This window comes from Rhinolophus ferrumequinum, chromosome X (assembly GCF_004115265.2).
Source record: "Rhinolophus ferrumequinum isolate MPI-CBG mRhiFer1 chromosome X, mRhiFer1_v1.p, whole genome shotgun sequence".
Lineage (NCBI taxonomy): Eukaryota > Metazoa > Chordata > Mammalia > Chiroptera > Rhinolophidae > Rhinolophus > Rhinolophus ferrumequinum.
This window is the reverse complement of record NC_046284.1, coordinates 106,647,351-106,672,970: the sequence shown is the minus strand read 5'-3', so window position 1 is coordinate 106,672,970 and position 25,620 is coordinate 106,647,351. Positions and strand designations below refer to the sequence as shown.

At 51.3% G+C, this 25,620-nt stretch overlaps 1 protein-coding gene across 1 annotated transcript; it reads right to left on the bottom strand.

Annotated features, from left to right (window-relative positions):
* Nucleotides 1-11,304: 11,304 nt before the first annotated feature.
* Nucleotides 11,305-15,731, bottom strand: LOC117020196 (melanoma-associated antigen B18-like). The gene is made up of 4 exons (XM_033102487.1): nucleotides 15,386-15,731; nucleotides 13,612-13,797; nucleotides 12,325-12,432; nucleotides 11,305-12,191 (listed from the first exon to the last, which is right to left on the bottom strand). Exons 1-4 carry the CDS (start codon nucleotides 15,729-15,731, stop codon nucleotides 11,305-11,307), a joined length of 1,527 nt encoding a protein of 508 aa, XP_032958378.1.
* Nucleotides 15,732-25,620: the final 9,889 nt, after the last annotated feature.

Genomic DNA, 25,620 nt, shown 5'->3' with positions numbered 1-25,620 from the left:
TGCCTTCCTGGTGAGAGGATCTGGGGGAGCCGACCCAGGGGACGGTGCTACAAGGGAGGTGCTTGGGCCCGCCTCAGCTTGGCTCTGGGCCCCTTCGTCAGATCTTGGGAATGAGACACCTGCCCCAGGAGGCCCAGCGGCTGAGGCTCCCTGAGGTTCCTGGAAAGGGCCAGGAGCAGGGCAGCTTGGGGGAGAACCCCCAGAAACAGGAGAAGTGGGGCACTCTTCTGCTGCTGCTGCAGCGGCCTGATCACCGCGGAGACTCTCAGTCTCATCTGCACCCTGGAGGCGTTTACTCTTCTGACCCCGAGGCATGATGACACAGGTCAGGCACAGCGGGCCCCGGTGTGGGCAGAGCAGGAGATGCCAGTACCTGGAGGAGGGAGAATGAGATGGTGTGTGCACCTCTGCAGGGAGATGCCCCACCTTGGCCTTAACCAAGGCCGCCTCTGCAGGTCTGAGGGCCGTCAGTGCTCTGTCTGGGGACCCACGGGGCACCTCTCTGATTGGCCTGGCTCCTCACAACCCTGCAAAGCTGCATGGAGAGTACCTAGGACAGAGCCATACCCCCCTACCTGGAGTTACCGGGGTGACGGCAGGGCCGGGCAAGGGGAACCTTGTGTTCTGGGTTTGAGATGTGCTCTCAGTTCACATTCAGGATCATTATGTGAATTTTGGCCTGGCACCCCAGCCCCCCGCTCCCCTCTGCTTCTCTCCAGTCGACACTTCAAACCCAGAATCGACATATCTCTGGGGCCCTCTTTGACGACAGTACTTAGGGATTCGGAGGTGTCCTCTGTGTTTGGGGTTACTGGTCCCCACAGTGATCATGCTCCGTACCCTGACGCTCCACTGACCTGGAAATCCTCCCTCTGCTGACCTGCTGCCAGCCCCTTAGGCCCAGGCCTCCACCCCTACGATCTCCGAAAGCAAAGTGAAAAAAGCGCCTCAGGCTTCACACTGCCTGGACCCTCCTATGCCAATGTCACCTGTGGTGTCCTACTGCCAGCGCCTTACCCCCTAGCCACATGACTCTCCCTTAGGGAAGTGAGAAAGCAACTCGGGACACCCCGCCCAGACCTCCACGTCAATGACACCTCTGTTGACCTGCTGTCAGCCCCTGAGGCCCAGGACCCCACTCCCGTGATCTCCGCAAGCAAAGTGACAAAGCACCTGGGGCTTTACACCCACCTCCACCCTCCCATGCCAGGGTCTCTTCTGCTGACCTGGTGCCAGCACCTTAGCCCTGATCCCCACGCTCATGATCTCCCTGCGGACGTGAAGTGAGAAAGAACCTCCGGCTTTACGTGTGCCCGGACCCTCCCATGCCAGTGTTCCCTCTGCTGGCCTGCTGGCAGCAAATTAGGGCCAGACCCCCACCCCCGTGACTCTCCGGAATCCAAAGTGAGAAAATACCTGGGGCTCCAAATGTGCCCGGACCCTCCATCGCCAGTGTCCCCTCTGCGGACCTGCTGCCAGCCCCCCAGTCCCGGGCCCCCACCCCCATGACCCTCCCACAGCCAAGTGAGAAGGCACCTCGGGCTTTCCACACGCCCGGACCCTCCATCGCCAGGGTTCCTGCTGCGGACCGGCTGCCAGCCCCCCAGCCCCGGGCCGCCACCCCCGTGACCTGTCCACCCTAAGTGAGAAAGCACCTCCTGGGGCTTACACCCGCGGAGACCCATGTCACGTCGGGCAGCGATCTGCGTCGCCCCAGTTCTGGGGCCTGGGGTCCCCGCACTCCGCACCACGGGCCCGACCTTCAGTCCTTGGGGCCTGCGATTTCTCCCGCAGCTGAGCCGAGCCAGAGTCCACCAGTCCCGGCGCGAGGCCTTCCTTCCGGGACACGGCGCGGGGTCCGCGAAGGCCTCGGGGCCTCGCAGCCATTTTGAGGCCTCCCGGGAATGGGGGTGGGGGTGGGGCAGGGCAGGGCCCTGGGGGGCTGCCTGTTTCCAGGGGGCAGGGGCTTGGACTTGTCGGGGCGGGTCCCCGCACTGTACCTCGGGACACCTGGCACCTCGACGCCCGCAACACGAGCCGTGGGCCTCCTCTTTCTGCTCACCTGAGCCCGCAGCTCGGGGACGGGCCGCCCTCTGGGCAGCCTGGCTCCCTGGCAGTGGGGCGGGGCCGCGTCCTGTGCGTGGGTCTGGGCGGGGCGGGTGCACGGGAGGGGGTTGGGGGCTGGGGGAGAGGCCCGCAGGACTGGCGCTCAGGAGCCTTTTCTGGACTCTGAGCAGGTCCTGGGGCTTCTCCTGCTGCTCACCCGAGTCAGCTGGCCTCGGCCCGAGGCTCTCAGGGCGCTCAGAACCCCCAGTAGGAAATATTTAGGGTCCTGAGCCAAGCGGCCTTGCGTGGGGCCGCCCAAGACTGGCAGTAATGGGTGACACCCCCCGCTGTCCTCTCTGTCTTCCCTTGACTCCTTGTAGCTGCTGGGCCACCTCCTCTGTGTCTACCTGAGGCCAACCTCTCACATCAAAGACTGCAACTGCCTTGCCTGAGACTCCTGATACGTGTGCTGGTACACCCCACCTGGCCATTCCTGCCTGAGGGCTCCCAGAGATGGCTGCAGGGTGTGAGAATCCTGGGGGTCCAGTATTCTGAGGTAATGAACTTGCACTGTATTGTATCATAGCAGGCCTGTAAGTCATCCCTTGTCTAACTTAAATCCTTCCTGTACTAAGTCCCTCTACAATCACATGGAGAAAGTGGGGTGCCCAGTAGCCTGATAGCTCTGCCTGGGGCCTCTGTTGGCTGACATCAGTGTTGATCGCTGCACGTTTCTGGAACGAATTTCTGTCGTCATGTGCAACCAGTGTGATAGTTGCTATTCTAGTTTAATCCAAGCCTGAGATGGTATTAAGGTGATCATTTCAAAAGCACAGTCCTCATCTACTAACAAAGTTTCAGATGGTCACTGTACAATCTCTGGACTCACACTGCGCCAAACAATTCAAACTTTCATCCTGATATTACCCCATGGCCCCGGCACCCGGCTATGAGGTACTGCCTCCGGTTCTTTCAGGGAAACATTCGAAACTCATTGTCCCGGGGCACTCGGGAAGAAACAAGGCCCAAACTTGACAAACTTTCCTCCAACCATCCCTGTCTTCTACAGGCCAGTCTCTACTTCATGGCAAGCTGCCAGCTGCCCCCACACAATTACTAATTCAGTATAAACCTAGTGCCTCTCAGCGGTTTCTCATTACTTTTTTACTATTGTTCTTTTTTTTTTTTTTTTTTTTTTTTTAATATTCTGTTCCCCTGAGTGGACGATTCAGGTTTGATCTTTAAAATCTTTCCTTCAACCAGTCCTCTCAATCTGACGTTATTTCCTGCTATAGAATAGTCTCAGCTTCAGAGCACTCTCCTACCTGCCCACACAGAGGTTCTAGTTAAACACTGACCTTGTGTACCCAGGGGTTGTCATGTTTTTTGTTTTACTATTGTTGTTAATATTGTTTTTGTTATTCCTTAATTTTTCCAGGGTCGATTTGGAGTATGGGAAACAGCAGCCTGAGTTTGTCACCTTTCCAGTTATAGGTTAGGCAGTAAGTCTGTGACTACGTTAAGGAGTATTGACCTATGGACAATATTCTCCTTCCTGTCAATAAATATAGTATACTGCTCTCAGACTTCTTTTTCATAAGCCTATCAGTACGTTTTTATAGGTGCTCATGAAGAACTTGTACATTTCTGTTTGGTTTTCTATTAGGTATGTTTTGTGTATTATTGTTGTTTTGAATGGCATATTTTCCGTTACATGTTGTAATTTGTGATCTCGTTTGGCCAGATTCCTGAATTTGCTGTAGTGATCTTTGGTACGTCAGCTTTTCCAAGTTTCCTATATATCTGAATACTTCCTGCAACAAGTTTTAGGTTTTTAATAAGGAGATCATATTGTTACTATCATTATCTCTTTCTTTTCACTATTCTTACTTCTTATCTATTTTGGTGTTTGTATTCTTGTATAATAGTTTTGTACTGGGTATGTATTTTCATCCAATTGTAAACAGTGTTTTTCATACCATATATCTTTGTCATCTTCATGACTCTATTGGGTATGCTTGTATTGTTTCACATTGAGTATGTTCATAGTAGATTTCACAGAATGGAAATTCTCTGCTACTGCTAAAAGTTATTATCTCGAACTGGTGTGAATTTTTGTCAAATGCTTTTTCTTTTTTAACAATTTTTTTTATTTCTCAATTACAGTTGACATGCAATATTATTATATTAGTTTCGTGTGTACAACATAGTGATCACACACTTATGTAGCTTACGAGGCGATCACCCTGATAAATCTCGTACCCATCCGACACCATACATAGTGATCACAATCTTACTTCTTGTCTATATTCCGTATGGTCTTGTCTATATTCTGTATGCCATGACTATTTTGTAACTACGAATTTGTACCTCTTAATCTCATCCATCGTCCCCCATCAAAACGTTCTCTGTATGTATGAGCTTGTTTCTGTTTTGTTTGTTTATTTTGTTTTTTAGATTCCACATGTAAGTGAAATCATATCGTATTTGTCTTTCTCTGACTTATTTCAGTTGGCACAATACCCTGTATGTAGGTCCATCTATGTTGTTGCAGACAGCAAGATTTCATTCTTTTTTTTAGTGGTTCCGTAATGTTCCATTGTATGTAAGATGTACGACTTCTTCTTTATCTGTTGATGGACACTTGGTTTGCTTCCATATCTTCACTCTTGTAAATAACACTGCAGTGAACATACGGATGGATGTCTTTTGGAAATAGTGTTTTAGGGTTCTTTGGATAAATACCCAGAAGTGAAATTAATAGGTCCTTTTTGTCTCTTGTAATAGCCTTTGTTTTAAAGTCTATTTTGTCTAGTATAAGTATGGGTACCCCAGCTTTTTTTCCGTTTGTTTGTTTGTTTGTTTCCATTTTCATGAAGTATCTTTTTCCATCCCTTTACTTTTTGTCAGCATGTGTCTTGCGATCTGAAGTGTGTCTCTTGTAGGCAGCATACGTAAGGGTCTTGTTTTCATGTCCATTCAGCCCCACTATGTGTTTTGATTGGAGCATTTAATCGATTTATATTGAAACTAATTTTTGATAGACATATAGCTACTGCCATTTTATTATTCATATTTTTTTACCTGTTTTTCTTCTTCTTAAAGACGCCTCTGACATTTCTTGTAACAGTGATTTGGTGGTGATAAACTGCTTTTTCTTTTGCTTGTCCGGGAAGCTCTTTATCTATCCTTCGATCTAAATGACAGCCTTGCTGGGTAGAGTAGTCTTGGTTGTGTCCCTGTTTTTCATCACTTTGACTATTTCCTGCTAATTCCTTCTGGCCTGCAAGCTTCTGGTGAGAAATCACCTGACAGTCTCTTGGATGCGAGCTCCCTTGTACTTGACTCTCTGCTTTTCTCTTGCTGCTTTTAAGATTCTCTCTTTTCCTTTAACCTCAGAGACTTTTGCTTTGCCCTTGCACATGGTCGCGTGGTTCCCCCTTTTTGTGCTAATGTAGTGATTTCCAGTTGACAGTGTTTTCTGATGTTAATTAACTGCTATGTTGGAAATACTCTGTATTTATTTAGAATATCTGTCCCTATGTGACTAGGTTGGGCCTAAGTATTGTTTTATTGAGGGATCGCGCCTGGTGTTTGTATGAAGTAGAGGTAGCCTGTTAAAACGGTTGACTAATTCCCTATCGTTTTGTATGATTTAGAAGAGTTTGCATGAATCGATGATTAGTTTTTCTTTTGCTATCTGGTGTTAACAAGTACCCAAACCAGGGTGGTCTTGGAGGTGTAAAATGTTGCCTAGGGTTGGACTGTAGTTTCTGTTGGTATCATGTGGATTGAAGATTTCTGTTTCTCTGTGGATCTATTTAATTATTTACAATTTGCTAAAAATGCTCCATTTTACTTCAATTTTCATATTAAAGATATGATATTTCAATAAAATCTTCTTATTATAGACATTCTCAAACATACACAACAGTATGGAGAATAGAATAGTGAACCCAATTACCTGACATGCATCATTAACAATCCTCAATTTTTATAAGTAGGATCTTGTGCACATTAAGCTTTAGGTCTTTGTTTGGTTATTGGCAGGCACCAATAACCAAAGAGGTAACAATGTGCACTTAGTTAGGAAATGCGTGTCTACTGTCTCTTTTTGGTGATGTTGGCAGTCATCACTTTTATCCGTAAATACATTAGAGACTGCAGGATGTTAATTCTCTAATTCTAAAATTCCTTTGAGTTTATAACTTGAAATTCTTCTTTAGGTAGAACTTTATCCTTGTCCACTGTTTGTCATCTTGAAATATCGGTAATACTTATTTATAGTGTTCTCTGGCTCTGGATTCTGCTGTGTCTGAAATAAATATGGCTACTCCAGTTTTCTTTCATTTGTGTCAGAATGGTATATCGTTTTGCATCCCTTTACTTTACCTGTATCTTTATTTTAAGGTGGGCTCGTTGCAGGCAATATGTAATATGGTCTTGTTCTTCTTTTTCTAATCTCTGACAATTTCTGTCCTTTAATTAGTGTATTAGGACTACTGACTTTTCAATTAATGATTGGTATAGTTGGATTCATATCTACCATATTAGTTACTGTTTTCTATTTGTCACCCTTGTTCTTCGTTTCTTTTCTGTCTCCCAGTCTTTTGCTACCTTCCCGGGTTTTAATTGAGCATTTTACATTATTCCATTTTCTGTCCTGTTTAGCGTATCAATTGTACTAATTTCTTTACTTACTGCAGTGGATGCCCTAGAGTTTGAAGTTTACACATTTATAACTAATCCAAGTCCACGTTCTAACAGTGCACTACCAAGTCCTGTTCCCTATGATACTCGTATTGCTGTCATTCATTTCACTTATTCATGAGGTATAATTACCGAGTACGTTGCTGCTGTTATTATTGTAAACTGTTTGTTATCTGTTAGATCAAATAAGCAAAAGTAACGTATTTTATCTTCATTTATACCCTCTCTAACACTCTTCCTGTCTTTATGTAGACCTGAGTTGCTGGCCTTTATCATTTTCCTTCTCTCTGAGAAACTTAGTTTAACATTTTTTTCAAAGCGGTTCTAGTAACGAATTACCCCAGTTTTTATTTGTCTGAGAAAATCTTTCATTGTCCTTCACTTCGAAGGATAATTTCACCTGGATGCAGAATTTCAGGTTGGTGCTTTTTTACTTCCAACACTTTAAAGCTTGAATTCAACTCTCTTCTTACGTGCATAGTTTTTGAGGCGATGGCCAATGTAATTCATATCCTTGATTCTGTGTAGGGAAGGTGCCTCCCTCTCTGGCTTTTTTCAAGAAATTCTCTTTTTATTTAGTTTTCTCCAGTTGAATGTGGTATTTCTAGGTATAGGTTTCTTGGTATTTATACTGTTTGGAATTCTCCGAACTCCCCGGATGTGTGGTTTCGTGTTTGTCATTAATTTTGGGAAAACCTCAGTCATTATTACTTTATGCATTTCTTCTGTTTCTTTGTTTCTTTCTCCTCCTTCTAGTGTTGCTACCACTCAAATGTTACACACACCTTTTGTCATTCAAAAGGGGGCCGTTCCCTCTCAAAGAGAGAAGACAATAGTTCTTGGGTATTCTCCTGTCCTTTTTGTTCTTTTTCTTTTTTTTCTTTGCATTTCAGTTGAAAGTTTTATCGACAACTTTTCAAGTTCCCGGTATTTTTTCCTCAGCCATGTTCAGTCCACTGGTGCGCCCATCAAAGACTTTCTTCATTTCTCTTTTTTATTTCCAGTATTGGTTTTTGATTCTTTCTTAGAGTTGACATCTCTCTACTTACATTCCCTACCTATTCTTGCCTGTTGTTCACTTTTTCAGCTGTAGCCCTTAGCATATTAATCATTGTTACTTTAAGTTACTTGCACGATAATTCCAGGATGTGGGCCATATCTGATCCTGAATCTGATGCCTGATCTGTCTCTGCAAACTGTGTTTCTTGTCTTTTGTTTTGCCTTTTAATTTTTTGTTCAAAGTCAGACATAACGTACTGGGTCAAAGGAACGGGGGTAAGTAGGTCTTTTGTGTGAGGTTTTGTGTTTTTCTGGCCCAGACTCAGGCTGTTACTATCTGATGGAGCTGTAGGTATCAGAAGCTAAATTTCCTGTGGTGTCCTTCTTTTCATCTCCCTTGTTCTTCTTAAATAGGGTCTGAGATGTGCAGGCGTTTCCCTTGTAATCCTTTGTTATTATACAGGAGCGTTGCTGATGTGGTCGTGAGGTGTGGGGTGAGTGGTGATATTGTATGATCGGATGACTAGATGTCAGATGTTTAGTGGACCTGTTCCTCTGGGCTATGATTTCACAAGTGCTTTTCAGTTTTTTCACCCCTTAGGTAAAGGAAGTCGAGAGGCCTATAGTTGGGCATTTCCTCTCCCCCAGATTGTTTAGGCTCTGGTGAAACCCTAGTCAGTTAGGTTCTGATAAATAGTTTGTCTTTAAACGGGCCTTTTTATAAAGAACAGGTTGCTTTAGGCATTTTTCAAAATGGCTACTTTTTCCTTCCCCCTGCTGAAAGTACAAAGGTGAGGACCTCGTAGGGCTCCTGGAGGTGAAACTCACAAAAGTTTACGAGTCCCTGTTAAACTGGACCTGCCTGGAGTTTTTACATCTCAAGCTAGTCTACACTGAGCCTCCAGCAATTTGGCAAATATACTGGTTTTCTTATCCTGTTATTGGCTCTAGCAGTGGTTTCTGCTGTTGGACTTCTGCTCCAAAGAGCTTCGATTCTCTGTATCTCCCACTCAATCTCTTCATTTTGGGGGGCAGCATTGCCTTGTGACCTCAGTTCTCTGATGGAGCTAAGAAGATGGCTCCGTTTTCAGTATGTTCCGCTTATTTCTTGTTGGGAGCATGGGCATGACAGTTGACGCTCATTCCGTGCTGGACTGACAGCTGGAAGTGACCACGAAAAATCCACTTTCCAGCTCACTCAGTGTCTGGGGCAGAATTCCTTTCCTTTTGTCTATAGGAGTTAGTGTTTGTTTCCTGTTTGTTGCTTAGAGGAAAAATTCCTTATCTAAACGATCAAGTATATGGTGAGGGAAGGAGGAGTGACTTTGGGTGGTGAACCCACAACATGATATAGAGATGATGTATTACAGAATACCTGTATACCTGAAACCTATGTACCTTTACTGACGATTGTCACCCCAATAAACTTTGATAAAAAAGAAAAGACAAACAATACACAGAACCTGCAATTTCATGCCACATTGCCCTCTCCATAAGCTATTCAAAACATGGAAGATTTCTCCTTGAAGACAAGCAGGATAGTGAGCGCACGCTTTTGACGTGCAATGTAATGCAATTGCTGGACATCCCAGCACCTTTGTCGCAATCTATTCCTTAGAATCAAGCCACAGGCCCTACCTGCACTTGAGGATAGGAATACACAAAGGTATAATCACCAGTAGGTAAGGATCATGTGTGCCCAGTACAATTCTGTCTACCGCAGCCTGCCCTTTAGGCCCCGTTGTTTCGTGTCCCTACCTTATGCAAAACGTGTCCCCTCCCAAGATCCTTACATACTTGATTCAATTACAGCATCCCCTCAAAATTCCAACCTCGTGGTCTATATCAGGTCAACCTGGAAATGATGATGAGTCTTCAGGGGTGTAGTTGTGAAGTATTCCAACTGGACACATTACATCTTTATGTGTGGATCTATGAAACAAGAGAGACCATTGTGTCCCCCAAAATTCTTGTTGAAGTCATAACCCTCCGTATCTCAGAAAGGCACTGTAGTTGCCAATCAGGTCTTCAAAGGATGGTTAAGTTAAAAAGGGGACATTAGGGTGGGCCATAATGCAGTCTGAGTGGTGTCCTTATAAGAAGAGATGACGACACACAAGGTGACACCAGGGACACACTCACACAATGAGACAGCCACGTGAAGAGGGTAGTTGTCTACAAGCCAAGGAGAGAGGCCTCAGAGGGAACTAACCCTGCCAGTTCTCGACCTTGGACTTCCAGCCTCCAGAACAGTGAGAAAATGAATTTTGGTTGGTTAAGCCACCCAGTCTGGGGTATTTTGTTATGGCAGCCCGAGATAACTACTACACTGCCCCAAGTGGACATTTCTTGCTGGGTTATCTACCATCGCAATGCAATTCACAAGAGCATGTTTTATGGCCTTTGGTTTACCCCATGAGGTGAGGAAGGGATTTCCGCACTATGGTCATGGAGTGTCCACACACACAACACTGGACACTGCAGAGATGAGATAGACAGCCATTTATTAACCATGTGTACTCGCAGGACGGGGAGGACACCGCGTGCCCCACTGTGCCACACGGGGGTTGCACTCGGGAACACAGTGAAGAGACAGTGTCTTTGGGAGGGGGCGTCTTTGGTATCAAGAGGGTGAGCTAACCCCTAGTTCCCATGGCAACGTATAATCAGATTGTCTGCAAAATTCTGCAGGCTGGTAGGGAACAGATGACTGCTGCTTAGGAATGAGCAAGATCTATGCCTTGTCCCCTTATAAAGCTGGTTGTTTGTTAGGGGACCTTATGTGCAAATGAAGACTGTGGAGAGGAACGTGCATTTAGGGGACGTGAGACCCTGCTGGTTTCACCAAATGTCCAGGCCGCCCATATCATTGGGCCTTAATTTTGGACCTTTCCCCACAGTGCAGTTTTCCAGTCATTTTCTCTCAACTCAGACACCTCATCTGAGGATCTGGCCTCTGCTCACCAGTCCCATAGCCTCATACAGTCCACCGTGTAGTTTAGTGTAAAAGTGTATTGTGGGGACTGACTTGTAGCTTCCAAAACTTAAACTGCCTTGCCGCAGGGGTTATATGCTTGAGTGCTTTCACCTGGAACCCCTCCCGTCTCACTCATCCTTTTCCCTTTCCTGTAAGTCATAGAGGGGATGTCAACATCTTCCTCACATGAGTGAAGCTCCAAGCTTCCAAAGTTCTATGGGCAGAGGCTGCGTCTTTATCTCTGCAACCCCAGTACTAGCACAGAGCCTTCCAAAGCGCAGATGCTCAATTATGTTTTGGGAATAGAGGAGAGAGTGAGTGAGAGGTCTGGTCTAACTTGTTAAGATTTACTATCTCCTACATTCTTTGATACGCTAAGCATATCAAGATATAAATCAATTTTACAAAACAAAAGACCGAAAGGAGTCACCAAAATGAAACTTTTATGACGTTTTATTATTTTTTCTATTCCATTTTCCGAAAAGTTTTATTGTGGGATTCTTTCACATTTCCACTGAAGTCCCTCTTGTGATGTAATTTTTTAAATTTTTATCTTCATGATAAAAAATTCCTCAGACATCACTAGGGGTGAGAGCAGCCAGGGCCGTGATATCATGTCTGGCTGTGGCACCAGTGGCAGCCCTGACCGACTCTGTAGCTCGTGTTCTCTCTTCATCTCTCAAAGCCTCTTCATACCAGGGTGAGAAAGCACTAGGGCCTGTATCACCACCCTTGGCCAAGAATTGTAGGACTTGCATCTTGCTTGTTTCAGCGCGAGCTCTTGGGCCCCACAGAAACTCATAGCGTGCCGGATCGCTGTCAGGTACCTGGCGGTATTCTAGGTACTGTAGCTGCACCAGATCTGTGTTAATAAGCTTCCAGGGCTCCCCGTAGATGCGGTGCTCCCTTCCAGCGTATACTTCCATTATGTTCAGGAATTTCCAAATGTCTTCCTCAGTGGCAGAGTTGCCCTTCATGAAAATCACGCCCAGGATACTCATGAGGAGACCGGTCTTTGGTAACCCGTTGCCAGCATACACCCTCCCATTATTGGGGAGGTTCAGTTTGCTGACGAGGTCATATGCGTGGTTGCTTGAGTCGACTTCCTTCAAATCAACTGCAAAGACGGCCTCAATATGATCAGAGGCTGTTTTGATGAGGTCAGCAAATTGGTCTGGGTTAATTTCGCCCACAATCTTCAGCATGTCTTCCTTCAGAATGGGCTCTTGCATTTCATACTTGCACAGGAGAAATTGCTCCAACAAATCCAACTTCGTGGTTAGAAGATCACTGCATGAGGTCTCGGGAGATGGGACCTCAGAAGACCACGAATGTTCCTTATCTTGACTTTTATCACCTTTGTCAGATCTTGTGTCTAAAGCACCTGAAGAGGTAATGGTGGTAGACGAGGGTCTCCAAGACCCCTGGTAAGCTGCTACTTGTCTCAGTAGCTGATGGCCTTTGAGGATCACCATCCAAAACAGAAGAGCAGGAGGGGGACTCGTCTCCCACAGCTGCAGCTTCCTGAACTCTCTTGTGACTCTTGGAGTCAGCACGCGTTTGGTTGTGTTTCTTACGGGCACGGGCCTTACCCTTCCGTCGCCGAGGCATGTTGACACAGGTCAGGCACAGCAGGCCCCGGTGTGGGCAGAGCAGGAGATGCCAGTACCTGGAGGAGGGAGAACGAGACGGTGTGGCACCTTTGCGGGGAGATACCACCTTGGCCTTAACCAAGGGCACCTCTTTAAGGGTCTGAGGGCCGTCAGCGCTCTGGGAACCCACAGGGTTCCTCTCTGATCAGCCTGTCTGCTGAAAACCCTGTAGAGAAGCTTAGAGCGTACCTAGGACAGAGCCACACAGCCCTTTCTAGATGTTACTGGGGCGACAGCAGGGCCTGTCAAGGGGAACCCCTTTGTCCTGGGTTTGGGAAGTGCTCTCAGTTCACATTCAGGATGATTATGTGAATGATTGGCAAGAAGCCCCTCCCCCACGCCCCGCTGTGGTTCTCAAGTTGCCACTTAAATCCTCCATGCCACAAGAGTGAAGAGAGATGGTGCTTCTGGTAGAGAGTGCACCCAAAACTGACGTCTCTCTGGGGCCCTCTCTGTCCTACACTTTTTGGAGTCATCAGTTCTCATTGAGAATGCTCACCTGGTCCCAGGTAGGGATTGAGAGGCGTCCTTCCTGCTGACTGTTGGCTTTACCTTCACCACATGTTCAGGGTGGTGGGTGGTCCCTCAGGCTTCACTCAGTCTCCTTCCCTGGCACAGCTAGAGCCAGGGTCTCCTCTCTCTGCTTCAGGCCTATCTCATACTAACTTCAGCACCTACCCAAGAGCCGACAGGAAGAATAGAGTTTCGCCTCCTCTGGCTGCATTTGCCTGGCTTCTCCCAAATGAAGGATGCACGAACGAGTTGAGGTCCCACCCGGGCTCACTCAAATCCTGTTTGAACGCCTGGGTGTATCTAAGATTCTTCCCTCTGCTGAACTGTGCCTGCACCTCTCCGACAAAAGCCTTCACTCACTGTGATTCCCCGAGGGGAAATTAAGGGGCGCTTCTCCCTGACAAATGCCTGGGCCTCCTTGAATGACAGTAGGTAGGGATACTGAGGTGTCCTCTCTCTGTGTTTGGGGTGAGTGGTCCGCGCAGTGATCGTGCTCCGTACCCTGACTCTCCACTGACCAGGAAATCCTCCCTGTGCTGACCTGCTGCCAGCACCACAGCCCCAGGCCCCCACCCCCATGATGTACTGACACAAAGTGAGAAAGCACATGGGGCTTTGCACTCGCTGGGACCCTCCCATGCAATGTCGGGTGGTGATCTGCGTCGCCCCAGTTCCTGGGTCTGGGGTCCCTTCACTCCTCCCTTCAGGCCTGACCTTCATTCTTTGGGGCCTGCGATTTCTCCCTCAGCTGTGCTGAGCCAGAGTCCACCACTTCCAAACCGAGGCCTTTATTCTCTGACACCTCGGGGGGTATGCGAAGGACTTTGGCACTAACTGCCATTTTGAGGCCTCCCAGGAATGGGGGTGGGGGTGGGGCAGGGCAGGGCACTGGGTGGCTGCCTGTTTTCAGGGGGGAAGAGGGTTGGAGTTGTCGGGCAGGTTCCCGCACTGTACCTTAGGACACCTCGCACCCTCACACTAAGACAAGATGAGGGCCTCCTCCTGCTCACCCTATGCCCGCAGCTCTGGGATAAGGCCTCACTCTTAGACAGGGCCTCTCTCTGGGCATCCTGTCTCAGTGGCAGTTGGACAGGGCCCCTTCACGTGCGTGGGTATGGGCGGATCGTAGGGCGGGGGTGTGGAAGGGGGAGGACTGCAGAGTGGGAGAGAGGCCTGCAGGAATGGCGCTCAGGAGCCTTTTCTGGACTCTGAGCAGGTCCTGGGGCTTCTCCTGCTGCTCACCCGAGTCAGCTGGCCTCGGCCCGAGGCTCTCACGGCGCTCAGAACCCCCAGTAGGAAATATTTAGGGTCCCAGGCCAAGCAGCCATGCGTGGGGCCGCCCAAGACTGGCCGTAATGGGTGACACCCCCTGCCCCTCCCCGCCACCCCCCCTCCCCCCGCAGTCCTGTCAGGATCTTCCCTTGACTCCCTGTGGGTGTGGGTCCACCACTCCTGTGCTGACCTGAGGACAACCCCTCACGTCAAAGACCGCTTCTCCCTGAGACGCTGATTCGTGTCATTTTCGGCTTGTAATACCAGCCTGGTTTTAAGGAAGACTCCATTTGCAGTTTTCCCCAAGGGCACTGCTCGAAATGCCCACAGGGCTCCTGTTCTAATCGGCCTGTCCCCTTCAGGCTGCATCCCGTGTGCTCTGACTCTAGCATACTGACGGGACAGCAGGGGCTGGCCGTCTTTTCGTTTGAGAAGTCTCTCGTTTCATGTTCACGGGCATCATTCCATTGGTGCAGTTCATGGAACCCATGAGAAGAAAGTGAAGGGGATCCTCAGGGTGTCACCCCTGTCCAGGTCCCCAGTGGGGAGTTTTCTGTCCCGGTCACTTTGGGGTCCTCAGTCCTCAATAAGGGCCCTTACTTTGGCTCCACATAGGGCCTGGTATGGCCACCCCTTTAGTCGAATGGTGGCTCCACTTTCAAACTAAGGATTTCACCTGCCACAGACCTGATGTAAATAAGTGTTGGGGGAGCTTCAGCGGGAGAGCCCGGTAAAACCAGGGATGTGGCCAGATTCTTTGTCATCCCTATGATTTAGTGGTGATGGTCCCTCAGTGGTTGCTTCCACCCCTGTTCTGGCCCAGATTTCCTCCCCAGCCCTCAGGCCTACCCCTCCGACTAAGGCCAGCACCACCCTGAGAGCCCTAGGAGGAAGTGAGGGTCCCCGCCTCTGGCCATACCTGTCTGGGACTCCTGAGGCCAGGTAAGGAAGAGAATTCTGTCGTGTTTCCCCTGCTGTGAGGTGTGTGGTTCCCTTGGTCCTCACAGTCTTCAGGTCGGCCTCTGGAAAGCCTAGAGATCCTCCCCCTGCGGGCCTTGGGCCACACCCCTTAGAGTAAGTCTCTCACCCCTTTGTGACACCACGGGAGGAAGTGAGTATGTCACATCCTGTCAACAGTGCCCAGGTATCCCGGGGCAGCCAGCAGGGCCAGGGCTCTCTGTGGTCCTGTCAGTTCTGAGCGTGGAGGGTTCCCTACATCCTGACTCAGGGTCCTCCCCTCCGCTCCCGGCAGGGCCGGGGACGTCTTCCTTGGCTTCCCTGAGGACCCTCCCCTGAGACCAGGGCCCTCCATTCTGCCCCCCTTCTCTCCGAGTCAGTCTGACAGCCGTGCCCAAGGCATCCCAGGGTTGGTGGCTGGGGCAGTCTCTGTGCCACCTCACTGCCCTGGGGTCTGTGGTACCCTGTTGTCCCTCCGGGCTCTGCCCTTGAATGTTAGCAGGGCTGGAATGCGTCCGTCCGTGTGGTGTCCTGGGTCTCAGAGCCACAGACCACGGTGCTCCCTTCCTGGGGTGCCAGAGCGGGAAGGTCAGGGAGTGCCGCATGAGGCCGTCCTCCCTGCGCCCTTCCTGGGGTGACAGCAGGATTCAGGCTCCTTGGGGCCTCTCCGTTCAGGGTAGGAGTGTGCCCCCAATGCTCACTCGGGACCCTTACCTGACTAACGCTGGGCCCCGGGACTGCTCCTTCTTGCAACTTAAGGTCACCCACATGGAACCCAGCTCGCATGTCCCCGACCACCCTGCAAGTAGGGGAGGGGATGCTCAGCCCGACAGCCGTGTCCGGGCCTTGTGGGTCTGAGAGCAGACGGAAGCCAGTCTCTCTCCAGTGACCAAGTGGTGTGTCTCATCAGCCCTCATTCATCAGAGTCTTCCTCTCGACTCCTGTCTCCTCTGAAAGGCTTCCTGGGCAATGGTACATCCTAGAAAGCTCTTGATTAGTCTCCGCACTGCAAACCCAGCAGAGACCTTGTTGTGCCCCAGGAGCGGTGCGAGGCGGGGCAGGTGCGGCAAAGGCAGAGGAGGGCCCACGACAGGGGTTGTGTTATCAGAGAAAACACAGCGATCTCTTCCTTCTCTTCACTGGCCACACTTAGCCTCTCATCCGACTGCACTTCTAATAGGTCTGCTTTCCAAAGGGTAGGGGCTGAGCCCACTGATTTTGTGAGCCCCTGATCTTTTGAGGTTTATTGATGTCTGCTTTCTAGACTCTGTGGACATGTGATGCCTAAAACACCTGGCTTGTGCGCTGTGATCCTCCGCCCCAGGGCAAGCGCACAGGGCCCCTTCTAGTCTGGCCCCGGGTGGAGGTTCCTCTCGTTCTCCCACACCCCAAAGGAACCGTCAAGATGTCCTTTCCATGCCAGTCTTTGTCTCTCAACTCTGAGACCCGTTCTCTGAGGGTCTGGCCCCCGCCCACCACTCCCACAGCTTCATCCAGCCCCCCATGCAGCCTGGCTTCAAATGAGCTCTCCGCCATCACACCGTCGCCCCAGGACTGGCAGTTTCCCCAGGCCCAACACGGCCTTGGTCACGTGATGTACAGTAAATCGGTGTCAAGAAGACATGGAGGTTTTCAACTTGTTTAGAATAACTAAAGTGTTCGTCTTCAACCTGATTGATAATAAATGTGACGTCCATGACAATAATAAACCTAGATTCTGAAGCAAAACAAGCCATCTGTTAGCAAGGGAAACATTAACAAAAAAAATATTGACCTAAAAACTGCTCATCTCAACAAGGAAGAAAACCACACAGGATACGTGTTTCAGTCCCGCTGGCGCCTCCTTTGCTCTACTACTTAGAAGGCTGGCTGCTCTCTTCCAGCCCGAGGTGAAAAGCCAGCCCGAGACCTCACTACACGTGGGGGGAGCTGTGCGAGGTGGCCTTGGAAGGCGCCCTGGCCTTGGCAACATGGGCAGCCCTGGCTGCGGCTCTCACCTCTGCTCTCTGTGCCGTCTCTCTCAAAGCCTCCTCATACAGCTCTGGGAAGGCACGGGGGACGGTCTCGTTGATCTTGTCCCTGATCTCCAGCACGCTCGTCCTGGTGGTCTCCGCGAGGGCTCTTGCGCCCCACGGGAACTCGTAGTGTGGAGGATCACTGCCGGGCACCTGGGGGACTCCCGGTACTCGGGCGGCAGCACATCTTTTGTAATGAGCTTCCAGGGCTCCCCACACCTGAGGTGCTTCTTAGCCGCATAGACGCCCATCCTATTCACCTCTTCCCAGATGTGCTATCGGTGGCGCGGTTGCCCTTCATGGAGATGAGGCCCTGGGGATTCATCAGGAGACGGGTCACGGTTGAGTCTCCGTCACCCCTGAGACTTTTGTCTCTGCTGATGTCCGATTGGCTACGTAGGTCTCCGGAGGGTTCCGTGGGGTTGACTTGCTGCCTGTCAAGGCCGCAGACCTGTTCATTCTGTCAGCGGCTGTCATGAGGATCTGCAGGAAGTGTGCCTGGTGCTTTCTCTTGACAATCTTCAGCAGTGCTGCCTTCACAGTAGTCTCTTTCGTGTTATATGCTGGGAGTGCGCCCACCGTCCTGAATTCCCGCTTACGGGATCTGTGCAAAAGGTGCTCTCAGTGGGGCCGGGCCCTGGGAGGTGCTTCTACTTTCCTCGTCTTGGCTCTTGGCACCTTTATCCGAATTGGTGTAGGAAACACCTGCAGCCGCCGTGGTGGTCAGTGGGGCTCCCTGAGGGTCCTGGGCAGTGCCAGAAGCCGGGAGCACCCCGAGAAATAGGAGACAAGGGCGAGGGGACTCTTCTCCTGCTGCTGAAGTGACCTGAACACCCCCCAGGCCCGTGGGTCTCACTCTGGGCCCGTGGACATTTGTCCTGAGCGCGGGGCTTACTCTCCTGACCCCTAGGCATGGTGGCACTGGTCAGGACAGCAGGCGCCAGTGTGGGCAGGAGAGTAGGTGAGGCCAGCACGGGGAGGAAGGAGACGGACACGGTGCGTCCAGCTCACTAGGGAGAAAGCAGCAGAAAGTGAGCGTCTCCCCACATGGCCACGGCCCAAGACAGAAAGCTGTGGGAAGCAGGTTCAGGCCTTACGTGGGGTGTTTGCACTCAAGGTTCTCACTCAGTGTCCGGCGTTTGACTCCTAAGTGTGGGCGTTAAAATTTCTCCCTCCGCTGACCTGGGACAACCCCACTGACTGAGACCCTTACTACCCAGTTGCCGCTCAGTGGGATCAGAGGGCGCCTCTTCCTGGAACCTCCCAGGGCTGACAGTCGGAGGATTCTGTGGGGCCCCCACTGCTATGAGCTGGTTGGTCCGCAGTCTGGAGGATCCCACATCTGGCTATCAGTTCAGTGGCGATAGTGAGACTCTCTCTATGGGACCTCACTGTTCTGAGGTTGGCGGCCCCCTTAGTTCTCACCGGGTCGGAACCTGAATTTCTCCCTCGGGCCACTAGAGACCTCCAGATTCAGGCCAACACCTTCACTTCATTGAGCCTCTGGGGCTGGAAGTGAGGTGGGGACGTATCCGACTAGCCCTGCCCAGGCTTCGCAGGGCTGGAAGGTGGTGGGTCTTGGTGGCTCCCCTCTGCTCTGGGCCAGTGCCCTCCTGAGGCCTCCCTCAGCGTGCTCCCTATCTTGACGTGTAGCTCTCCCCTCCTACAAAGGCTGACAATAGCCTGACCCCCTGTGAAGAAGGGAAGTGTGCCCCATCTGGTCTCCCCAGGCTGACAGCAGTGGAAGGAATCTGTGCTGCCCCCAGTTAACGGGTAGCAGGTCCCCTCAGTCTTCAAGGCCCTCACCTTGACTCCCGGCACAGCCAGGAAGTCCTCCCTCTGCTGACTTGAGGTCCTCCTTGATGAGGTCCCTCCCCTCCAGGAGACGCCCTGGGGGGAGGTGTGACCGGTCACCTCAGGGAGCCCAGGTCTCCGAGTACAACAGTGGGACAGGGCTCTAGGTCGCCCCCTCATTTCTGGGAAGGGTACGCTCTTGGTCACTTAGTGTCACTACCTTGACACTGTTAGCCCCTTGGCTGAATGGGGCTCCCCCTTTAGTCCAAGAGTTGCAGTTCCCCCAGATCATCTCCTCCCGCAGAAACAGAGGGCTAACCTCACTCTGAACGCTCTACCTGGCCGTCCAGGGCCCACTGTGGAAGCGCAACTTGGCGCCTTCCCCTCCCTTCTGGGGTGGCTTGCCGCCTCCTCCCTAACACAGGATTTTTACCTGGCTGGCTGCCTGGCGCTGGGACGCCCCTCTCCGCTGAGTTGGACAGCCCCCCTGAAAAGCAAAGCCCCATCTCCTTGAATCCCTCCAAGTAGAAGTCAGGGGGTCCCTCATCATGCCAGGCCTTGCCTGGGCCCGCCAGGCCACACCTCGAGGGAGGGCGAGGTGCAGACCCCTCTGTTGTGTTCATCGGGGTCTTCACCTTGGCCGTGAGCCCATCTGGGGACTGTATCCTCTGCTTACCTGAAGGGACAGCCCTCAGGCCTAGGGGATCGCCTTCCTGGGACTTCCAAGACACAGGTCAGGATGAGCCGCGAATGGCCACAACTCTTTTCGTCTCTCGAGGGCGGACAGCTGGGGTGGGGCTCTAGGGAACCCAGTGCCCTGGAGGTGGTGCTTCCCTTCTGGGAAGTGTCACATCCCTACCACATCGAGAAGTTTCCTCCTGCAAACCTGGCAGAGACTGGGTCCTCATGCCAGGAGTGGTGTGACAGGGGCAGGCTGTGGCAAAATGCAGGGACCCCAGACGAGGTGCCGGGTTGTCAGAGAAAAAAACAGACTGACCGATTCCTTCCTTCCGGACTTGGCCTCTCATGTGACTTCTGTAGTGCAAGATGTACTTTTACAGGGGGAGGCTGCCCAGGATGATTTTTGAGACCCCAGTGTTTTGAGATTAACTGGCTGTGCATATGTACAGAATCATACTGTCACTGACTATTATTTCTTTTCTTCTCTATTCATCCTTCTCATTTGTATCGCTATTCTTATTGCTCTACCTATCATGTTCTAGTCCCCCGCTCTGTGTACAGAGACCTTCTTTTGGTCCCCTGAGATGCATTCCTGGAGCTGTGAGATGGAAATGGTGAATGAAAAGACACATAGTCAGACTCAGGCTGGGAGGATTGGAAAAATGTGGACTTCCCACAAATTCAAAAGAGGGATCTAGTCCCAGCTCTGTCACTTACCAGCTTTGTGGAGGTGGAACTTTTGCAGGCTATTCATCTGTAAAGGCAGTCCGGGAAGCCTTTATCGTGTACACAGGTTAGAATATACATACTGTATTACAGACGACTTGGGACGTGGATTGGGACGTAGTGGGTCTTTAATGATCAGCTGCTATTATATGTTTATTTTGAATCCCCGAAATAGTAAGAGCCCATCAGAGTTTTCCGTTTCTTAAATCCAGTACATATCAAACAATACGCAATGATCCGCAACAAACTTTCTTTAATAAGCTAAGCAAATCCAGGTAGTTTCAATATTACAAAAATAAAGACTGGAAGGAATAAGGCAATCCAATAATTGAACACAGTGAAATTTTTGTTTCTTCATTTCCTTCCTTCATTTCGGGAGCCCAAGTATGTCATCGTTGGATTCTTTTACATCTCCATGAAAATCCTGTTTCACTGCCACGTTATCTGATCTAGGTCATGAACAAAATATTGAATATTTTCAATTTGTTTTACAACTTTCAAAACTGTACCATTCAAACCTTTTCAACAGCAAAAACGTGAGAGCCATAGCATGCACATATTTATGTTCTGAACGTTCTACACCTTCTACTAAAAGAAACAACATTTGAAAACTATACTACATATCTGTATCAGTCTATTTATCTATCTTGCTGTTTTTACCTAGAGGTTACTCATGAGGAAAACGGAAAAGCAGATTAACATTGTGTTAAAATTAAACTGACCTCGACCACAATTTGTCTTACAAATTCCAAAACGGTAACTTTCAAACCCTTTACATAGAAAAGATATGATAGCCATGTCATTCACATATTCACATTTTGACGATTCTAAACCTTCGTTAAAAGACATCACAGTTGATAAAATACTACGTATCTGTCTATACCTACATCTAATCTATTTCCCTAGAAGTGAGTCGTGAAGACACATGAAATGCACATCAACACTTTGTTAAAAGTAAACCGTCCTTCACCCCAGTTTGTCTTAAAACCTTCAAACCTGTTAGACAGCAAGAAATGTGACAGCCATGACATTCTCGTACGTATATTTTGAATCTTCTAAACCTCTATTAAAACAAATAACATCTGAAATGGTTCTATGTTTCTATGTGTTGATCTATCTCCGTCTCTCTCTAGTATCTGTCATCTATCTATCCTTCCGTCTTTACCCAGAAGTTACTCATGAGGAAAATGGAAAAGCAGATTAACATTTTGTTAAAACTAAACTGACCTCAACCGCCCGGTATTTGGCAGGCAGGCTGCGCTCTTCCACCCCGAGGGCAGAAGCCTGCCCCAGACCTCACTACACGTGGGGGGAGCTGTGCCACGTGGCCTTGGAAGGCGCACTGGCCTTGGCAACACGGGCAGCCCTGGCTGCGGCTCTCACCTCTGCTCGCTCCTCCTCATCTCTCAAAGCCTCCTCATACAGCTTCGGGAAGGCGCTGGGACGGTCCCTTTGAGCCTGGCCATAATCTCCAGCACTTTCATCTCGGTGGTCTCAGCGTGGGCTCTTGGGCCCCACAGGAACTCGTAGCGCGGAGGGTCACTGCCGGGCACCTGGCGGTACTCCAGGTACTCGGGCTGCACTAGATCTTTCATGATGAGCCTCTTGGGCTCCCCGAAGATGGCATGCCTCCTCCCAGCGTAGACCCCCAACATGCCTAGTGATTCCCAGACCTCCTCCTCCGTGGCGCGGTTCCCCTTCAAGCAGATCACGGCCAGGATGTTCGTCAGGAGACCAGTCTTGGGCACACTCCTGTCACTGGTCAGACTTCCCTCACTGGGGAGATCCAGCATGGTGGTAAGGGCATAGAAGTGATTGCCGGGGTCGACTTCCTTCACCTCTAGGCCAAAGACCAGCTCCATGTGCTCAGAGGCTCTCCTGAGGATCTCAGAGAACTGCTCCTTGTACTTCTTTTTGACCGCCTTTAGCATTTCCGCCCGCGTAATGCACTCACCCATTTTATACTTCCCCAGCAGGAACTGCACCAGCATGTGTGCCTTCCTGGTGAGAGGATCTGGGGGAGCCGACCCAGGGGACGGTGCTACAAGGGAGGTGCTTGGGCCCGCCTCAGCTTGGCTCTGGGCCCCTTCGTCAGATCTTGGGAATGAGACACCTGCCCCAGGAGGCCCAGCGGCTGAGGCTCCCTGAGGTTCCTGGAAAGGGCCAGGAGCAGGGCAGCTTGGGGGAGAACCCCCAGAAACAGGAGAAGTGGGGCACTCTTCTGCTGCTGCTGCAGCGGCCTGATCACCGCGGAGACTCTCAGTCTCATCTGCACCCTGGAGGCGTTTACTCTTCTGACCCCGAGGCATGATGACACAGGTCAGGCACAGCGGGCCCCGGTGTGGGCAGAGCAGGAGATGCCAGTACCTGGAGGAGGGAGAATGAGATGGTGTGTGCACCTCTGCAGGGAGATGCCCCACCTTGGCCTTAACCAAGGCCGCCTCTGCAGGTCTGAGGGCCGTCAGTGCTCTGTCTGGGGACCCACGGGGCACCTCTCTGATTGGCCTGGCTCCTCACAACCCTGCAAAGCTGCATGGAGAGTACCTAGGACAGAGCCATACCCCCCTACCTGGAGTTACCGGGGTGACGGCAGGGCCAGGCAAGGGGAACCTTGTGTTCTGGGTTTGAGATGTGCTCTCAGTTCACATTCAGGATCATTATGTGAATTTTGGCCTGGCAGCCCAGCGCCCCGCTCCCCTCTGCTTCTCTCCAGTCGACACTTCAAACCCAGAATCGGCATATCTCTGGGGCCCTCTTTGACGACAGTACTTAGGGATTCGGAGGTGTCCTCTGTGTTTGGGGTGACTGGTCCCCACAGTGATCATGCTCCGTACCCTGACGCTCCACTGACCTGGAAATCCTCCCTCTGCTGACCTGCTGCCAGCCCCTTAGGCCCAGGCCTCCACCCCTACGATCTCCGAAAGCAAAGTGAAAAAAGCGCCTCAGGCTTCACACTGCCTGGACCCTCCTATGCCAATGTCACCTGTGGTGTCCTACTGCCAGCGCCTTACCCCCTAGCCACATGACTCTCCCTTAGGGAAGTGAGAAAGCAACTCGGGACACCCCGCCCAGACCTCCACGTCAATGACACCTCTGTTGACCTGCTGTCAGCCCCTGAGGCCCAGGACCCCACTCCCGTGATCTCCGCAAGCAAAGTGACAAAGCACCTGGGGCTTTACACCCACCTCCACCCTCCCATGCCAGGGTCTCTTCTGCTGACCTGGTGCCAGCACCTTAGCCCTGATCCCCACGCTCATGATCTCCCTGCGGACGTGAAGTGAGAAAGAACCTCCGGCTTTACGTGTGCCCGGACCCTCCCATGCCAGTGTTCCCTCTGCTGGCCTGCTGGCAGCAAATTAGGGCCAGACCCCCACCCCCGTGACTCTCCGGAATCCAAAGTGAGAAAATACCTGGGGCTCCAAATGTGCCCGGACCCTCCATCGCCAGTGTCCCCTCTGCGGACCTGCTGCCAGCCCCCCAGTCCCGGGCTCCCACCCCCATGACCCTCCCACAGCCAAGTGAGAAGGCACCTCGGGCTTTCCACGCGCCCGGACCCTCCATCGCCAGTGTCCCCTCTGCGGACCGGCTGCCAGCCCCCCAGCCCCGGGCCGCCACCCCCGTGACCTGTCCACCCTAAGTGAGAAAGCACCTCCTGGGGCTTACACCCGCGGAGACCCATGTCACGTCGGGCAGCGATCTGCGTCGCCCCAGTTCTGGGGCCTGGGGTCCCCGCACTCCGCACCACGGGCCCGACCTTCAGTCCTTGGGGCCTGCGATTTCTCCCGCAGCTGAGCCGAGCCAGAGTCCACCAGTCCCGGCGCGAGGCCTTCCTTCCGGGACACGGCGCGGGGTCCGCGAAGGCCTCGGGGCCTCGCAGCCATTTTGAGGCCTCCCGGGAATGGGGGTGGGGGTGGGGCAGGGCAGGGCCCTGGGGGGCTGCCTGTTTCCAGGGGGCAGGGGCTTGGACTTGTCGGGGCGGGTCCCCGCACTGTACCTCGGGACACCTGGCACCTCGACGCCCGCAACACGAGCCGTGGGCCTCCTCTTTCTGCTCACCTGAGCCCGCAGCTCGGGGACGGGCCGCCCTCTGGGCAGCCTGGCTCCCTGGCAGTGGGGCGGGGCCGCGTCCTGTGCGTGGGTCTGGGCGGGGCGGGTGCACGGGAGGGGGTTGGGGGCTGGGGGAGAGGCCCGCAGGACTGGCGCTCAGGAGCCTTTTCTGGACTCTGAGCAGGTCCTGGGGCTTCTCCTGCTGCTCACCCGAGTCAGCTGGCCTCGGCCCGAGGCTCTCAGGGCGCTCAGAACCCCCAGTAGGAAATATTTAGGGTCCTGAGCCAAGCGGCCTTGCGTGGGGCCGCCCAAGACTGGCAGTAATGGGTGACACCCCCCGCTGTCCTCTCTGTCTTCCCTTGACTCCTTGTAGCTGCTGGGCCACCTCCTCTGTGTCTACCTGAGGCCAACCTCTCACATCAAAGACTGCAACTGCCTTGCCTGAGACTCCTGATACGTGTGCTGGTACACCCCACCTGGCCATTCCTGCCTGAGGGCTCCCAGAGATGGCTGCAGGGTGTGAGAATCCTGGGGGCTCCAGTATTCTGAGGTAATGAACTTGCACTGTATTGTATCATAGCAGGCCTGTAAGTCATCCCTTGTCTAACTTAAATCCTTCCTGTACTAAGTCCCTCTAGAATCACATGGAGAAAGTGGGGTGCCCAGTAGCCTGATAGCTCTGCCTGGGGCCTCTGTTGGCTGACATCAGTGTTGATCGCTGCACGTTTCTGGAACGAATTTCTGTCGTCATGTGCAACCAGTGTGATAGTTGCTATTCTAGTTTAATCCAAGCCTGAGATGGTATTAAGGTGATCATTTCAAAAGCACAGTCCTCATCTACTAACAAAGTTTCAGATGGTCACTGTACAATCTCTGGACTCACACTGCGCCAAACAATTCAAACTTTCATCCTGATATTACCCCATGGCCCCGGCACCCGGCTATGAGGTACTGCCTCGGGTTCTTTCAGGGAAACATTCGAAACTCATTGTCCCGGGGCACTCGGGAAGAAACAAGGCCCAAACTTGACAAACTTTCCTCCAACCATCCCTGTCTTCTACAGGCCAGTCTCTACTTCATGGCAAGCTGCCAGCTGCCCCCACACAATTACTAATTCAGTATAAACTTAGTGCCTCTCAGCGGTTTCTCATTACTTTTTTACTATTGTTCTTTTTTTTTATTTTATTTTATTTTTTTACAATATTCTGTTCCCCTGAGTGGACGATTCAGG